The sequence below is a fragment of the Xenopus laevis genome, chromosome 8L, assembly GCF_017654675.1.
Source record: "Xenopus laevis strain J_2021 chromosome 8L, Xenopus_laevis_v10.1, whole genome shotgun sequence".
Lineage (NCBI taxonomy): Eukaryota > Metazoa > Chordata > Amphibia > Anura > Pipidae > Xenopus > Xenopus laevis.
Genome location: NC_054385.1, coordinates 58,745,253 through 58,764,351, shown reverse-complemented (window position 1 = coordinate 58,764,351; position 19,099 = coordinate 58,745,253). Strand labels below are relative to the sequence as shown.

Sequence of the window (19,099 nt, the reverse complement as noted above, 5' to 3'; positions counted from 1 at the left end):
TTATAGAGGAAGAAGACCACTTCTAAGCTTTATCCTTGGAATTAATATTATAAGCTCCTCCTAAAAGAAGCAGCTTGTAACTGAGCTATATTTTACCCTTAAAGGGAATTGTCACCCTACGAAATAATTCCAAATAATTTTCTGTCATGTTAGTTGAACACAAAAAACTTTACTCACTATATATATATATATATATACATATATATATATATATATATATATATATATATATATATATATATATATATATATATATATATATATATATATATATATATACATATATATATATATATTTATTTATTTTTTTTTTAATTTTGCTTCCTTCAGTCTTGGAATTCACAATCACAGCAAGCAGGCAGGCACCATTTTGTGGACACTGTTATTAAGGCAATTTGTGTATCACCACAAAAACTTGCGTATGCTCCAGAATGGGGAAACCTAATGCCATTGTGTAGTAATCTACATAATTATAGCATGTGAAGAGGGAAGGGGAAATGTGAGGAGCACTGTGACATCTGAAAATGTGAAAGTAATTGACGAATAGAGGTGGGGCAGGCAATATACAGTATGATTGAAAGCTCAGATATATAATCATCTTTATAACAGGTATGGATGTTTTAATGGAAAAAAAAAGAATTTGGGTTTCATGTTTAATTTGCAAAGGACTCATTATACAACTTTTTATGGGTGATTGGTTTGCTTTAATTGCTTGAATTTGCTATTTTATATCTGTTGTATGTCTTGCCATTACTGCTGATGATTATTTTAGATTTATTTTACTAGACATGATTGAACTTTGGATCAAAATCTGCAGGGACCACAGTCCATGCTGATCAGATACACAATGCAACACTTATTTGTGACTGATAGAGAGAGCATTGATGGGAACAAGCCGTATTGTGCCTATGCATAAGGAGTTGTATTTCTTGTGCCTTTCCTGATGCAAATTCATCATTTGCAGGGATACTGAAATTCTATGAATATGTAACATTTTGCAAGAACAAAATTAATCTTCAGCAGCTGCCATTGTAAACTGATATAGCAGATGTCAGGTACCACAACCACAAATGCCAGAAAAGTTTAGGAACCTGGTTGTATTGCAGAATGTTTTATCCACAATAAATAATGAATAAATTGAATTTTAAACACCAAAACAGCAATGAGAACCTATATTTTCTACATTTTATGCCTCTGGATTTTGGGTAGAAAATAATTAACATATAGGTAATCTTGTTTGCAATAAAAACAAGTCGTTTTAGAACTGGATTTACAATCATTTATTGTTATTTGGAATTACATTTTTAATTTTAATCTACATGTTTATCCCTGTAATGTAGTGGAGGTAATGGCATGGATTTCCTGCTAAGATTTGAGTTCCCCAATAAGAAGACATTATGATTGGTTTTATCACTGCTACCCTCTATTACTAGGTTTTATACTATATTACTCATTTAGGCTAAGGATTTATTGATCAATAATGGCTTAAGTTAGATCACCCCATATACAGAATTCTTTTACGGGCTATTTGGACACATCATTAACGCCAAATAGTTGGTTTCACACTTATGGGTAGCACCTGACTCATACAACATGTGCATTACCCTGAGTTTATTTCTTGTAATATTTTACTTTTTGAAAACAAACCTAGCAAAATGGTTTGTATGAGTTTTGCTTGAACAAAATCATTTTTTCTTGCACTTGGCTAGGACTAGCAGGAGTAAGAGTTTATTGTGAAGATCATCTCACAGGTGGTCAGACAGCCATTAGATAACAAGGGCAGCCTTAGTCAATGAAGAGGAGGTAGTGATAGGGGTTAGGACCCCGGCAATTGTGCACTAGGGATTGTGTATTCAGAGAATAGTTTAGTGAGGAACAATGGGCTGTAGTAAGATGGTCAGTGAAGCTTTTACACTGTATGTGGGCATGAGAGAGGAGGGAAGGGAAGTTTAGAGAGAGTAAATGAGAAGGGTCTTTGGAGTGGCTAATGGCACTCTGCTAGTGTTCATCCACAGGACAGAGATACTGGAGGCTTCTGTGTGGTCCCGAGCATTGACTTTATCTGGCCCCTAGAGTTTCATGAAATAATTTCTTAACACAGTGCCCTGGTCAACATCATTAGGTATGGAACTATGAAAAGAACATTGACACAGTGCATGTAGCTCTTTTTTTCCTGCCTCAGCATGTGCCCTAACTGTTACTGGATAGAGCAGAACACATGATCAAAATTTGCCCTTTGATCACATGCTCGTTTGTCCAATGGCAGAGGACTCCCAGAGGACATGCTCTGGTACTGAACATTGATAGCATCTTGGATGTTTAAATATAGCATCACATCTAACAGGATATCATTTTAAGTGGAAAAAAAAGAAATGGTGGGATTGCATCCTGCCTCACTTTCAGCCCTGTGTGGAAGAGTAATTCCTGTATCTCCCAATGGCCTCCAATGCATTTTAAAGCTTGAATTTAACACTTTGCATGAGTTGTTGTCATATTATGTCAGTATTAAGTCCCACTTGGACTTATAGCCTTTGGTCATGACTTGTCTTTGCTCATAATATAGAGAAGACTCAACAGCATTCTACGATACTTTGCAATAAGTCTTGTGGCATTTGAAATATTTACAATTTCCGTTCTATAACTCTCAGACTTTGAATTTCAACAGCTGTTTGCCAGGGTTTAATTGCCCTATCAGCCAGGTAGCTCTTTAGAAGTCAGAATGGAAGATAAATACTTGAGTGACAGAAAAAAGAAATATAAGCAATTCAATATAAGAATAAAAATAAACCCTCACGTTGTGTATTAGGGTCGCCCCAACAACCAAACAGAATTTAGATTAGGAAACCGAATACTCAAAAATAATGAAATGATAATTAACTTTTAGTTCTTGATGGTTAGTGCTGTGTGTTCTGAGCAATTGATGTTTATTCTTGTAGTTTTGGAGAGTTATTTCTTGCATTGAGCTTAATGCTCAGTCAGTTGTAGGAATATATATATATATATATATATATATATATATATATATATATATATATATATATGGAAGAAATGAAAGTACGCATTGCTGTAAAGCTGTCAGTAGGCTTCTTTAACTAAAAAAACAGTCTATCATTGATTGTATCACTGCTACCCTCTCTTACAAAGTTTGATACTATATAACTCATTTAGATTAAAGGATTTATCGACCAATAACGTCCTCAGTTTGAACAAAAGTTCATTTCAAGATCCAGCCCATTAGAACAAGCCAGCAAGATACAGTAGATACAGTATATAAAAGATACAGTATATAATTTTACTGGGGAAATTCTGCAGGTGTATTACAATTTTCAATATGTATATTGGGTCAAATGTATCTATGTAAGAAGTAAATTCTGCAGTGTGATGAAATAATAAATAATAAGGAGAACCACCCACCCATGACGGGTAATTGTATAAAGGGACAAATACTATAATATAAAATGTCAACTGCACCCCCAGTTCCTTAATACGCCGAGACAAAACCTAAGTCAGGTGAGTGCAGAAGGTTAATGGTGCTCCAATAAAGTAATATAAAACTGTGCTCATACAGTGTCAAGGCTCTGCTGCCAGAGACCAAAGGGTTAACAGCAGTTGGGACACAAGACAGAATTGTAGCTACAAAACTTGTCTGCAGCTGGCAGATATATACCACAATGCTTGCATCATTCGCGCCTGAGAAGCTGATTAAGAAATATGTATTCCAGCAATTGTGGAGTCTTGTTTAATAATAAGGTTCTGGTAAGCAAATTAACAACAAGTGTCTGCAATTTTGCAATGGATAAAATTCCAAAGATTTAGACAGGCACTCCCAATGGACAACCTGTAAATGCCCCTAATCCTTTAACTACCCTTCGTGGCAGAGTCAGTGCAGTGGAGCTCACTGGCGCCATCTTCCGGCGCTTCGGTAATCTTCGGGCCTTCAAAAAAAAAAAGCAGCAAGAAGACATATGTCTGTGACAGATACTCCCTCATTATTTAACTTAAGGGCTATAGATGCTGGACACCATTAATAGGAGACGATAATAGCTGTCATTTGTCATTATTATCCTCAGTGTCCCTGTGAGAAGCTGAAATGCTTTAGAGAATTACAAAACATAAGAGTTATGTAAGTGTGGCTGAACAAATGCTCTTCATTTCAAAAGTAAAACAGAAATCATTTTAATGTACGGCAATACAAAGAATAGTTAAATGTTAGCGCAATGGTACCCCCTGGTGGTGATTCTTAATAATTGCTGCAAAAAATATTTGGGGGGGGGATTTTGTACATCAGGGATAAGGCAACTCCATGGCATCTCTACTATTATTCTTTACAACTGATAATGTTAATTATGAACATCACATGTATTCTATACATTTTTGCCCCAGCTTAGCTCTGATGTAGCTCTCATGGACCCTTATATGCATTCCCTCTAATATGATGGCCTTGTGCATGCATTCCAACACTGAAACAGGCGATGCAAAGCATGAATTGGTTTGACAGGGTCCTAAAGGTAATTGCGCTACACTAAACTGCACTTGTGACATTCTCTCTCCTACAGTGGAAGAATCAGCTGGAACGGACAAAATATATGTATAAAATCTATAAGGTTTGTAGATTTTTTATAGCCTATTATAAGAATTGATCTGGTGTTAGCAGGTCTCCATTGGAGATGTGGCTGTTCTTTAATCAAATAGTAGCGCCAGCTAAATTTTGGGTTTTTGTTTGATTGTGAGTACATCAACGTCATTAAATTGCCACCTAGAAAGAACTGAAGAGTAAGTAAAATTAAAGTATCCAAAATAATATAAGAAATAATCCCTTTAGAGTAGCTGACTCAAAGAGAATGGACTATGCTACAGCTCATGCAAAGAAGAAGACCACATCCTAACATTGAAAGATGTATCATTATACATTCATTCAAGTTTAACTGCCTTGTGATGTGATTTTGTAGGGGTTATCAGGGCCACTCCTGCAATTAGGCAAGGTGGGAACTGCAGGTTAACAAGGGTGGCAGAAAGCTGCCTCTGGTAACATTAAGAACCAATTTCCATTTTTTAATTTTTCTCCCCATTTTTAAATTACCCTCTCTGCACTTGTGGTGAAACCCCCATTGACCTGCTCTAACACAAAAGAGGTAAGCGTGGGGGGGGGGGTTGGAAAGGCAACTGCTGCCCATGAGGAGTATCCTATTCATCCTATTAAGTGTTTATGCCTAAAATATTCATAAATGTATTTATGAAGTCCTTATATCATCATTAAATATATCAGATAAATTTCATTATTTTGGATCTCGTCACAATAAAGCTACATTAGCTTTTCTGAGGACACTCGGGATTTTCAGATCATAAGCGTCGATCAGCTATTCCTGTAGTGTAAGCAATGGTAAATTCAAACTTGGATGGCCTGAAAGAGATACCATGGAATGACCTCTTTAAAAGACAAATGGTAAAATGATTAGGCGAGAAAACATAGGATTAATTAGGCTGTTAGAGGGGGAGTGTTAGATGGATATACTGATCAGAAATGATAGTAGGGCATGACAGACTTAAGCTGGCCATAGATGTTGAGATTTTTAAAAGATCCGATCCTCATCGTGAGACCACGATTTTCTCGTAACGATCGTACGAATTGACCATCAACTAAAAGACCAATTTGCCAGGAAAACAAAGGGGAGCTGCCTGCTTGGCCCTGCAAACATAGAGAGATTGCACTGGGACCGACAAAGATTTTTTGACCTGGCCGATCAATTTCCTGACAGATGTCGGCCGAAAAATCATAAGATGTACGATCGCTCAAATCCCACTAACTGAACAATAATTTCGCAGGATTGGTCGGACTTCGCTAAAATCGGTCGTTCGGCAAGAAGAATCGTCTATGGGGAGCTTAAGTGGCATAACTAGATGTTACTGGGCCCCAGAGCCTAAATATTGCTAAGTTGACATATATTGAAATTTCTCATTAATTAATGTCCTACTGGGTCTTTACACTCCTGCTTCCTCTGTAGTTATACCCCTACCAGCCATATTTAAAGTACACAGGAAAATGAGATCTGGACGAGTAACCTAAAGAGCAAAGAGAGAGAGAGAGAGAGAGAGAGAAGAAGTGCGTCAGTTAGGTTTACTTATTACCAATAATTTGTCAAAATATAAAATATACAGTACCCACCACCCAACCGCAACGCACACTTACCTTTTTTCTTCTCAGGGCCACAGCTGCTTTCCCTCCCTACAAGTCAAGGAGATGACTACAAAAAAATAGATGATACTTTATCATTGTTGCACAGTATTTAAGCAGTTTTTTGGAACAAATAATTAACAACTGTGCAGTGTAAAGTGAGCATTCTGGGGCTTAACAAACAAAATGAAATACTGCACACTCATCATCTTCACATTTAATTTCCCATCTCAAAATAAACTGCAGAGACAAGGAAAAAGGCATTCATTAGCAACATGACACTCCTTAATGTCGTTTACACCCACTCATGCAGGCTAATTATAGTGATGGCTAATTTTTAATAGATGTCAAAGTTTTGAAAAGTACAATAGGAAATAAGGATTAAGTGGGATAGGAATAGGACAATTAAAATACAGTAGAAAGAGAGAGCAAAGATCGTTTTCTCTGCAAAGCAATTCTAAAACATTACAGAGAATTGAGCGTCAAAGCCAAAGGGTTACTGTAAACACAACACACTAAAAGAACTGAGTCTGAATAAAACTAGACAGATGAGAAAGCTTTGGTGAAGTGTAATATCTGTCCCTGGTAGCAAACTGAAATACTCTAGAAAGGCAATACATTTCTTGCAACATTTAACATTTTAAGTGCTGCACAATGTAGAATCCACAGTCTAGCGGTTACTTTCAGCACTGTATATGTATGTGGTGCAACATGTATATTCTATGGTGTGTGGCCTTTGATAGTTCTTAGGGTTGACCTGTGTGCACTCCAGTTGCTCCAGTTTCCTAAGATAACACTTTAAAGAAAATAGTTTAATTAATGGTACACAGTGTCCTTGACCTGTGTGCCATCTCTAGTAGTGAAGGGAATACCTCAAAGGGTAAAGACATACTTTGATTAATATCAAATGAAAAAGGTTGGCACAAACTGGATCACTCTCCACGATGTAGTTAAAAAATGTATTTATTTAGAACAGCAACATCCCAAATGCCTTACGCGTTTCGTGCCTTTTGGGCACTTAATACTTTGATTAATGTCATATAAAGGGGGCATTTTTGGGAAAAATATTTACATTGCCTATTCCTACAATTTTGGTAGCTCTTTGGAAAAGGAGCACATCACTTTTAATTTTACTTTTAAGTTTGAACACACAACTGTAAAAATAAATTGAAAGAAATTCCTAAACAGTTAGAGGCCCATTTATCAAAGGTTGAATTTGAGAAGTTTTTTTTAATTTGAATATTCTCACAATTCGACTGGGAGGTTATTTAGGAAAAAATTAGAACGTCTTATATTCAATCAAATGGTTTCGACCTGAAAATTCGAAGTGTATTCCATTTGTATTCGATTCTTACGAATCAAGTTTTTCTCCTGAAAAAGAATCCTCGAATGTCAGGAAGGCTATTAATATAAAATATGGCTCAACGGACCTTTGCCATTGACTTGTAAATGAACTCGGCAGGTTTTAGGTTTAGGTTTTAGGCAGGTTTTAGGTGGTGAATATTCGAATTAGGACTGTTTCCATTGTTGAGGTGTCAAAAATCTCACATTCAAATTTACATTTGAATAGGGGAATTAAAATTTGAATTGGTGAATTTTGACACTTGAAAATTCTAAATGAATTTACTATTCGACCTTTGATAAATCTGCCCCTAAGTGAACAGTATTGGAGAGCACCTTGTGACCACATAGTACAGAAAGTTGTTGAACAAGTTGTTATAAGAGCTGACGGGCTGCTATTTTCAACTTTAGTCCCACATAATAAAATTCCTTTAGGCATGCATTTAAAGTGTGTCTAAACACAGCATACCTTGAACATCCATATAAAGTAGAGCTCTGTCACATGACTCACTGAAACTTGTATCTACTCATGCACCCATATAGGTAAAAAAATCATATTTATTTAAACATAATAACATTCAAAAAATCTGAATCCAATAATACTCAATCTCAAACCTTTGAGATCCTGTAGAAGTTAATGGCAGATGTCCCTTTTCCAATTTGAAGATATCCTGGTCTGCAATAACTCAAAAAATTCATGTTTTTTGGCTGATAACTCGGAAAAAAATGAGAGATTTGGGATTCAAATCTCAAAAATTCGTACAATCAAGACTTTTCCCGAACCCAATTTTTTAGTTATTTTATTAATAAGTAAGGTAAAATCATAGATGGGAGTTTGGTCCAGTTTGTTTTATTCAAATTATGAGAAAAATTTGAGTTAAAGTAAATAACACTTTTATTAAAGGGGTATATACATACCATACATATAATACATGTAAGGTTATTTTTAAAATAGGCCACTCCTTGGTACCTAGGTCCTCGCTGATTTTTACCAAACTTGGGGCAGATTTATGTTTAGAGCTTAATAAATAAAAACTCAACCATGTTCTATTCATTCCTATGGGATTTTTAGAACCAAATTTATCAAATGGGGAGTTCTAACTTTCAACCATTGATAATACAATTGTTAATACAATTGTAAAAATCCTATAGGAATCAAAAGAATGTGGGAGAGTTTTATTTATTAAGCTCTAAACTCACATTTTGATGAATCTGCCCCTTTGATTTAGCTGGTTGCAACTAGTTGCGCTGTATGGAACTATTTCCCTCAAGTAAGCCCTTGCTGTAGGATGAAGGAAGGATTAACCACATCACAGACACACATCAAACAGATCTCACAATAACTTGGGGTTCAGTGGTTCTTGAAGCTAATAGTTTTTACTTTATTTGCTGGATCACATAAACTTCCCAGGTATTTCAAAATATTACTTTCCTGGATGGTATTGGAACATAATTTGAGTCCCTTTACTGGCATGGTACTAACCTTTCTGTACTCCTTGATGGAGCCTCAGGCTGCTCTACTAATTACCTTAATTCTCACTGGGGCCTTCTGCCTCAGACTGTTTAGCACCAACCATGCCCACCAACAAAAAACAGGTTTTGACTCGTCTTTAAAGACTAGGGACACCTAACCTTTACAGATCTACTAGCGAATTCTAACCTGGAAATGGTAACAACTTCCCCCTCCCAACTCTGTAACAGGCCCAGCCCTTGACTGGATTAACCATTATGGGGATCTCTTCAAGTAAAGTGGGCACAGGGGTGCTCCGCCAATGAGGCGAGTTGAGGCTGTTGCCTCAGGCGGCAGCGCCCCACTAGGTACCAGGGGCAGCAAAAATGCTGCTCCTGGTACTTTAAGAGCGAATTTCCGGGGGAGGGGGGCAGCGGAAGGGCCAGGATCTCCCCTGAGTGGGCAACACCTTATATTCTTATCCAGTATTTATACGATTGCACAATATGCTATTCACTGTTAATCAATTTGTGAACGCTGATTTAATTTTCAGTTGGCACAGTAGGGGTTTAAGCATTTTAAATAGCACAGTAAAGGGTAATAATTTATTTATTTGCATGGAACAAATGAGCATAATTCTCTTTGACCAGGCTAATTTGTAAGTGGTTCTATGCCTCTTATCAAGAAGCATTGCAAATATGACAGTGATGATCTGTGAAAGAAAATGAAAGAACTGTTGTCAGCCTTGCCAGTGACCATCATTGCTAATGGCAGTCTGATAGAAATGGTAACAAACCACAGAACATGAAACCCTTGTGTGTTTTGGAGGGGCTGAAATCAAACATAGGACAATGTGTGGGGTATGGCAGTCTAGGATACCCTCAGAAGAGAGAATTATTTATGTTCTTAAAGACTGTACCACAGCACAGACTGCACATAAAATATCCCATAGAGAGAGAGAGAGAGACATGGGGCATATTCACTAAAAGGCGAGTTTTCGCTAGCGACTGCTTTGCCACACTCCGTGCCACTTTGCCAGGCACAAATTCGTTACCACTCAGCACTCTCAGAAGCTGAACGCTGGCTAATTTTCCCTAGCGCTACATCGGCAGTGTGAGCATTTCATAGTGAATTTTGGCTACCATTCATTTCTGCACTCTTACGCGTAGGTTAATTTAAACACAGCGGGTACCTTTGCCCTTTAGTGAATATGCCCCATAGAGAGAGCGAGACTGAGAGACAGACAGAGAGAGAGACAGAGAGAAAGAATCTAGTTCCAGTGAACTATTTAATATTGTATGCTGTCTCCGGCATATATTGGTCCCAGGGATATTTTAACTGCTTCTTCATTATAGAGAATAATTTAAAAAAAGAATAAAAAGTGATGTCATAGTGAGAGTGGTCCAAGTGTCATTTTAAAACACAGACACTGTCTAGTGTCTATGAATTAAGTGCATGTAACAAACATTTTTGGATCTATAATTTAGATTTATTCTAGGGAAATTTTGACAATTTTTGATTTACTTCTATTTTTGATTTTTGATTAGCTTCTATTAGATTGTATATATAATTCAAAAGAAATATTTATGAGAAGAAATGGATTCAGAGGATTAGTGCCAAATCAATGTAATAAATATTTATCCAACAAATAAAGCACAATTAATGTTTTAGCTTGGTCTGTACAATTAAAGGAGCTCATCAGATTCAAGCCTAAGGTAAACAATATTGCAATCCCCAGTTAAGTGAATACTGTTTTAGCTGGAGTATTTTCAGATTTGAGCTGTTTGTTTTCAGCTTCGGGCATAATAAATCTGCGGGTGCGGGTAATATCTCTGGATGTATTGCCAATCGTACGATTTTCAGAGGGAGACTGTCACTAGCTTTTGTCGGACATAACTTTCATACAATTACTGTCAGGGGCAGAACATCGGCTGATCTGTTCTTTTCTACTTTATTTGATCTGAATGGTTAATGGCAGGTTGAGAGATGGGGAATTCCGATCATTTGAGGATTTGAATGATCGGATCTTTGCATCTATGGCCAGCTTAAGACTACAAATTTTTTATTGTTATTGCTACTTTTTATTACACTTTCTATTCAGACCCCCTGCTATTCATATTCCAGTATATTATTCAAATCATTTCATGGTTGCTAGGGTAATTTGAATTCTAACAACCAGATTGCTGAAATTTCAAACTGGAGAGCTGCTGAATAAATAATAAAAAATGAAAACCATTTGCAAATTGTCTCATCATATAATTTTCTACATCATTCTAAAAATTAACTCAAACATGAACAACTCCTTTAAATTAGGAATGCACCAAATTGACTTTATTGGATTCAGCTAAATCCTGAATCTTTCACAAAATCTTTTGCTGAATCCTGAGTCAAATCGAAACCCTAATTTGCATATGTAAATTAGGGTAAGAAGGGGGAATTGCAAATGCCTTAATCATGTGACCGATAGTTGTTATTTTAAAAGTTCAGATTCCATTCAGACAAGCACTTGGAATCTTAATGCTGTCGAAAAAGGCTGAATCTCAAACAGAATCCAGTATTGGGTGTACTCCTAAATGAAATAAAATCAAGAATACTTTTTCCCATTCAAAAGCAAATTGGATTTGCCTCTGGGTCATCTACAAGTTAGACAGATTTCCACTTAATAGTCTTTTTTTAAACCCCATCTATTATATAACCCAACAAATTGTTTACTTATTGAGCTGTTCGATAGAAGAAATGATATCCTGTATAGCAAAAGAGTTGTCCACTTTGTAGCTAAAATATCTTTTATTGTTATCACTGTGAGGGGTTTCTATAAGAAGTTGTAAGATGTTGTCAGGAGCAGGTGCTTCTGTATATACACTATGGGGGATTATGCAGTAATGCAACCAATTTGGATCCAGTAAGGTTACACATTGCAACCAATAAAATGTTTGAATCGATTGCTCTAACTACATTATAAAAATTAAAATGGCTGATTATTTGCTATGGTTTGCTAAACATTAGCAAACTGTGCTGATATTACCATATGCTAACACTGTACACCCTGTCATGGCAAGGCAAGAATTATACCACAGACAACACTCATTAAAAGAAAATATTTATTATAATAACAAATATTATTTTTTTTAAATATTCTCTAAAGAAAATCTAAAAACATTAAGGTGCTACATTTAAAAACAGAAAGTCTTCTGTAATGTATTTGAGTAAGAACAATTTCCCCCCAAATATTTATTTAGCTAAAAAAAACGGAAGAATATATACATATACTGTACGTATGCTTTCCTGTTTCCTCATTTATACATTGCCGCCCATACTTGATATCCAAAATGGAAACCGACATGTGCAGTCAAGTCAACCACACCTGCTGGAACACTCATGAATGTGACAACACAAAAACCTGAATAAATGCCTGAAATACTGAAGGCACTTTACGATATCTCCTGAGATTCTGGTGTTTTGTTACAAAATAAACATCTATAAAATGCAATAAAATTGGACATATTCTAAACACAAGCAATATAATGCACCAGCTAAACAAGTTAAGTTGGTGACAGTGTCCGTTTGATTAAATTCAATCGGATTTTAAGTCTGCGGCATGTTCTTCTCTCCATTGTTTCTTTCTTTCGATATTCTTATGGAGAAGTGTGTTATCTTCTTTATAAGCCTGCAAAGACAAATACATGGATAAAGATGGGGCTGATGCCAATTCATTTGTCTTCTTGTAGCCTGCACATATTTTTATGAAATCCTACAGACCACAGTCTACACACTCATATTCCTTTAACTATCTTTTTAAGTCATTTCACATTGGTTTTACATGAAACAATCAAATTAGCCACTTTTTTCACACCTGAACCTACTTCCAGGTGTTAAAGGAGAAGGAAAGGCGACAATTACTTGGAGGTGCCAAAAGTTAGGCACTTTTTTCTTTGCACAGGTGCGCATAAGCAGTTGAGTGAAAAGCTAAATTTTAATTAAAAAAAGCCAGATTTTCCATTCTACTGAGCGTGTGTGAGCCCCTTGATGTTGAAAAGAGATGAAGCAGAAGAAGAGGATGGCTTAGTGGTGCTTGCTGACAACTCTGGGCCAGGCCAGTTTTTTGCTACCAGGAGCAATGCACCAGGGAATCGGGAAAGTGATTACAATCACTGGGGGCTGTATAACTTTTGGCACCACTTTCCTTCAACTTTACCAAAATAGGCAAAAGAGACATTTGCCCAGGGGCCACTATTATTGTTTTAAACTGCAAAATTGTTAAAAACAGCTGCATTTTATCATTTGAACTTGATTTAGAACTGTTGAATTGTATTTGGAAGGCTTACACAACTTAATAACACTGCAGTGCAGCCCATCTATATGTGGTGAGAGGCACAGCATGATACCACTGTGATTCCAAAAGAATCTTTGGGAGTTCTGCTTGGTCATTCCCTATCCCTCCCAACGTTTCCAGGTGTCCAGGCAGCATTAATATACGCAATACTTGTATAACCTTTTCCAACATTAATAAGACAGCTTTGTCCCTAGGCTGGATGTAGTATTAGTACGAATGGGACTTTTTTTTTTAAAACTCCTATAGAACAAAAGTAAAACAAAATCACTTACTTTTTTTCCGGAAATCACCATTGCAACACAGCCTATGATTGTTCCTAAAATCATTGCATAGCAGACCTTAATTCTGACTTTATTTCTGGCACCAGACAGGGCCTCATATCTGCATATAGAGAAAACATGTTATTATAACCTTATTTTATATGTTGTATCTTAATTTTGCGACCAATTAAAAACAGGTTCTTCTCAGTGGGAAAAAATTTAAATTCCTTAGTGCATTAGCATAGCAGCTTATTATCATTCAGACCAGTTCTTACAAGTTTATTGCCCTGCCTGTCTAGGCTACTAAATTGTCTTCAGGCCTCACAAATATGCATATTTTTGGTATCAACATTCTCCACTTGTGCTTTTGACGGCTTCATCTGCAGGGGTTCTGTGGATATGTGCGCTGGAGGTGAGGACTGGGTGTAGGTTTGAGATTTTTTTCAAAGCATGTAGGCTGAATTTCATCTTGACATAGATCTCCATGAAGACTAATCTACACTTGAAGTGAAACCCGAGCTAAGTAAGTATATGTAGGAATTGTGGTAGAAACAAAGTAAACAAAATTTCTGTATAATTTTCAGAAGTGGTCCCTAAGGTAGGATTTGGTCTAATGTTCAGTAATAGTTGCCCCTAATGCTATTGTTTACAATCATCAGGTTATTTAATTCTTTTAAAATAAGCAGTTCTTTTACCCATCACTGAGTGCTATTTTGTTCCATCGTGTCTTAGCTGTGCATTCATAATGATTGTCACGCCTCCTCCAACTCCCTACTCATGACTGTTTGCTGTGCTCCCAGATACTATTGCTGCAAAACAGCCCTGGCGTGGTATCCTATGTCTCCTAATCACTCATATCACAATGGCACTTTACATTTCATGCTATATTATAAGGGCCTTTACTGAAGTCATAGCACAGACTCAAGTGGGATGGGTTTCCTTTGACCATATTTACCCCCCCATAAATACAAAAATAAAAGCAAGAAAGGTTTCTTTAGATATGGCTTGCAATCCCAGTGCCACCAAATAAATGGGAGTTCTAGTTCATATAGACCATATTACATCATTCTTTTTTAGCCGTGTTCTTAATTTTTTCCACCACTACTCACTTAGCAGCTGATACATTCTCTACAGAATGTGACAATAATTTACTTACGAGATAAATTCTGGGATATCCTCTTGCTTTTTATAACGCCCAGACCAGACAAGTATTCTTTTGTCAAAGTCTGTTGGTCTTCTTTCATGTCTGAATAGATGTTGACCTTTAATGGCAATAGAGAAACAGCCAATGTCAGCCATCATTTAGAAAAGTCATATATTTGTATTTCTCATTCACTGCTTTCATTATTATATTTTACAATGCATATAAAACAGCTCCATGTATTAATAGCTGGATTTTCGTGAAACTACAGTGAAAATTCACCAAGACAAAAAAGTTACCAAGACAAAAAAAAAAAGTCACCCGTTGACTGTAATGCATTTGGACAAAAAGTCACCAAGACATGCTTATGCTATAACATAAGGTGATGGAAATAAGATGGAAAATTGGATGTAAAATACTAATGCTGACTGCATTGTTACTATTATACTTCACCGTGACTGTGATTGCAACTTTTTATTTTTTTAAAAATAAAAATTTAAGTTACAAAAAAAAAAAAGTCACCAAGACAAAAAAGTCAGCACAAGAAAAAATGGCTGTTGACTTTTAATGCATCTTGAGTGAGAAAAAAAGTTGTCGCCTATTGACTTCAAATTGTTTCACGAATTTTTCAGCAGTTTGGCAACGCAAAACAGGACAGATTCGTTCATCACTAATAATTACTATATACAACAGTCAGTTAATAATAAGTCAGCTCCCAAGTTTTCTTTTCTTTACATTTAAATACGAGTGGGCTCTGCCATGTAATTTACCTCGACAGTGGCAGTCTCCATAGATGCAGGAAAGTAATCACCAAATTCCCACCCAATGACTGCCCAATGAATGACCCGGAGGCTGACTTGCGGATGAAGGTTGGTAACAGCTTTATTAGCATGTTTTATCCAGTAATCCTTGCCTGCTTGTAAACACCTATTTATATAAACGAATAACCATTTATTTATTTATTTTAATTACAAAAAACAATGCCAGCCATTGCCAGAACAATGGGCATGTGAGGGACATTTTCTTTATCCATATAATAATAAGTGAAGGATCAAATCTTTCCACTGTGACAATCTTTTTACAATCATACAGCCTAGTAAAACAGTAACAATATGACATAAAATGCACAAAACATGTGCTCTGTGTGTGCAGAGAAATTTTCCCTGCCTTAATGAAGGTTGGGTGGGTTGCTGATGGCTCTGCGCTATTCTGTAATCGTTACCTAGGGGAAGGAAGTGACATTGCACTCCCCAAACACTCTAGAGTAGCAACGGGGTTACATGATCCGGGTGCCCAGTGATCATGTGAGTGGGGGAAAGAAAGGGGAAGGTAAGTCCTGCAATCCTGATGCCTCTTATTAGAAATTCTATAGAGCAGTCCTTCTCCTGTCCATTTTATAAGAGAATGCTGTTGCTGTATATGTCTGCAGCCGATGTCAGTTATTAATGTAGGTATGCATAGAAAGGTGTATATGCATACAAATGGACATCTTTATAAAACTGTGCAAAAAAGATATACATTCACCACACACCCAATTGTCAACATGGTTTGGCAAAGTAAAATCCCTTGCTGTGTATTGAATTTTGGCATACATGCAACCAGCTGTAGAATACAAGCTTAAAGAGGTTGTTCACCTTTTAGTATGAAACAACAGTGATATTCTGAGAAAATTTGCAGTTGGTTTTCATTTTTAATTATTTATGGTTTTTGAGTTATTTAGCTTTTTTTCAGCAGCTCTTCAAGTTGCATTATAAACAGTCTGGTAGCTAGGGTCCAAATTACCCTAGTAACCATGCATTGATTTGAAGTGACTGGAATATGAATAGTAGAGGACCTTACTGGATAGAAGAGAAATACAAATGAGCAATAACAATGAATTTGTAGCCTTACAGAGCATTCTTTTTTTTAGGGAATACCGAACCGAATCCGGAACCTAATTTGCATATGCAAATTATGGGTGGGAAGGGGAAAACATCTTTTACTTCCTTGTTTTGTGACAAAAGTCACGCAATTTCCCTACCAGCCCCTAATTTGCATATGCAAATTAGGATTTGGATTCTGTTCGGCTGGGCAGAAGGATTTGGCCAAATCCGAATTAGCTGTGTTTAATAAAACATATAGATGCAATATATGTGCTTTTCATGCTCAGAATTCATTTATAAACATATAAAAGAAACACCTGTGTATAGGACACATATTCCTGAAACTGGGCCTACAACTGTTTTACTGAAAACGAATACGTTGTTAAAAATATTTTCCTTATTTTTTGGTCTGCACTGTTGCAATCTATTGTTTTCTCCAGAAAAGATTTACAATGCAATGCAGCTGTTTTGCATAGTTTTTCTTGCAGTTGTATAATAGTTTGTGAAGCACGTCACTGATGAGTTAACTTTTAGTGTTTTACTGTTAGTATGTTATATAACGTTATTAGTTTGTTTCAATTTTATATTTTTATAGTTTCTGAATGATTCACTTTTCTCTTCTACCTCTTTCCAGCTCTCAAATGGGGCGTCACTGACTTATTGATTAGCATTCTCCTATTGATCTCCCAGTTTCTCATTTAAACTTCTGCCTGGTTTCTAGGGTAAATTGGCCCTAGCAACCAGAAAGTTGCACAAAAAGCAAAATAAATAAGACCAACTACAAATTGTCTCAGAGTGTTACTGTCTACTTCATACTGAAAGTTACCTTAAAGGTTAAAAATACCTTTCTAATGACATTTTAATTGTGGATACAATACAGTGCAATACTGTTTGCATTAAACTGTTGCTAGATTGAACTTCACGAATAAAGGAAAAGGAAAAACTATCCTTTTCTTGTACTCACCGTATAATGTCTGTGTTTTTGTTTCTTTGGGTGCTACATCCTTGACAGCCTGGCAATATGACCTTCCCTGTAGAGCTTTCCTTGTGCTGCTCCCAGAATTGATCAGACCTCTTGCAAGAGATCGAAATTTGATTAAACTAAAGGCAGACATTGTGTGCACAACACACTGTATTATGTGTGCAGGTCAGTCTGTGTGTTCTTTCCTATTGTCTCCTGAAGCTGTGTGTGCTGCAAGCACTTCTACTTAAGCCTTCCGTGAGACAGGAGACACGTCACAGAAGGAAATAGGCACAAGCTAATGGCAGGCAATAGAGATTTCACTTAGTCATGGTGACTACTAGTCGGGGAAAGGAGGGGCTGCACTTGTACACACTGTACTGAATCACACTGCACGTACACACTGTGTCTTCTGCATATAGAGAAACATTGGAGGAAGAAACATTTGGTCATATAGCTGAACTACCACATACTTTTTATGCCCTTTACTAAAATTGTGTAGCTTATTTACAACCACAATGCAATGTACAAAGTGCAAAATTCAGCTGCACAGTTTTCACCAGGATTTTAATTTCATTGTTGGTGCCCTTAAATGTTCTCTGCAACTTGCATGCTATCCACCAACACAGCTGCAAATGAATTATTTTTTGGCAAAATGTGGCGTGTGATTTTTTTTATAGTAGCCCCTTCCGCCCCCATGAAATTGCAGATCACACACAGATTTGCTGGTTACCCGCAAGTGCAGCGTTGCATGTGTCGCAGGTTACTTCACCCGTGCCCCTCCCCCACAGGTCCCTGTATAGACAAGTTAGTCCCGGCCCCCCTGCAGCCTTTATAATTTTGCCACTGGTAGGGATTGTGTTACTAATGCTAACAGAAAAGATGGCATTTGCAGATAGACTTTGCAGTAGTAAATCAAGAATACTAATTTACCGTTGCCCCTCAGTGCCCATGTACAGAACTCCTGCACCTGGAGCAATGGCATTGATCTGCATCTTGTGTCAGATTAAAAGAACAGAGGCATGAAGTGCAGACCACATTGTTGTTGGGCACAAGGCAGCCATGTTCTTAACAAATGCTCGGTTTCAGACTGGGGGGTTGCCACAACAGGGGCCCCCCATACCCTCCTGCTCTAGGCACAACCACACTCCCCTGGCCTCCTACTCCATCCAGAACCCCCTTGCCTTGTGTGTCCCTTTTTTCTTCTTAACACAACACCATCAGGGCCAGTAGGGGAGGTGGGGGAGCAGCATGGGGAGTGGGGCTGGGCCCACTGGGCTTTTTCCCAGTGTCCCATCGGCCCATTCTGACCATGCTCAGTAATTATAGAACTCTCTTTCAACTTTTGCCCACTAGTGTTCCTTAGCTTTAACATCTAAATGATGTGCAGATGAGAGGGGAACATGAAAGGGGATTCCAATCACCAATCCATCTATCTATCTATCTATCTATCTATCTATCTATCTATCTATCTATCTATTTACAGTATCTATCATCTATCTATTTATCTTTCATCTATCTATCATCGAATCTATCTATCTATCTATCTATCTATCTATCTATCTATCTATCTATCTAT

The 19,099-nt window shown here is 36.9% G+C and overlaps 1 protein-coding gene across 1 annotated transcript; it reads right to left on the bottom strand.

Moving 5' to 3' along the window:
- Positions 1-12,050: 12,050 nt before the first annotated feature.
- On the bottom strand, positions 12,051-17,725 carry fam162a.L (family with sequence similarity 162 member A L homeolog). Its single transcript, NM_001127767.1, has 4 exons — positions 17,524-17,725; positions 14,713-14,818; positions 13,569-13,677; positions 12,051-12,630 (listed from the first exon to the last, which is right to left on the bottom strand). Exons 1-4 carry the CDS (start codon positions 17,672-17,674, stop codon positions 12,538-12,540), a joined length of 459 nt encoding a protein of 152 aa, NP_001121239.1. The 5' UTR covers positions 17,675-17,725; the 3' UTR covers positions 12,051-12,537.
- Positions 17,726-19,099: the final 1,374 nt, after the last annotated feature.

What these genes read in the sequence shown, in the direction of transcription:
- fam162a.L (NM_001127767.1), bottom strand. Translation starts at nt 17,674, where the DNA reads ATGTCTGCCTTTAGTTTAATCAAATTTCGATCTCTTGCAAGAGGTCTG. An exon ending in GATATCCCAGAATTTATCTC is followed by an intron (nt 13,678 to 14,712) that starts GTAAGTAAATTA and finishes CTCTATATGCAG; the next exon opens with ATATGAGGCCCTGTCTGGTG. An exon ending in TGGTGATTTCCGGAAAAAAA is followed by an intron (nt 12,631 to 13,568) that starts GTAAGTGATTTT and finishes TTGTCTTTGCAG; the next exon opens with GCTTATAAAGAAGATAACAC.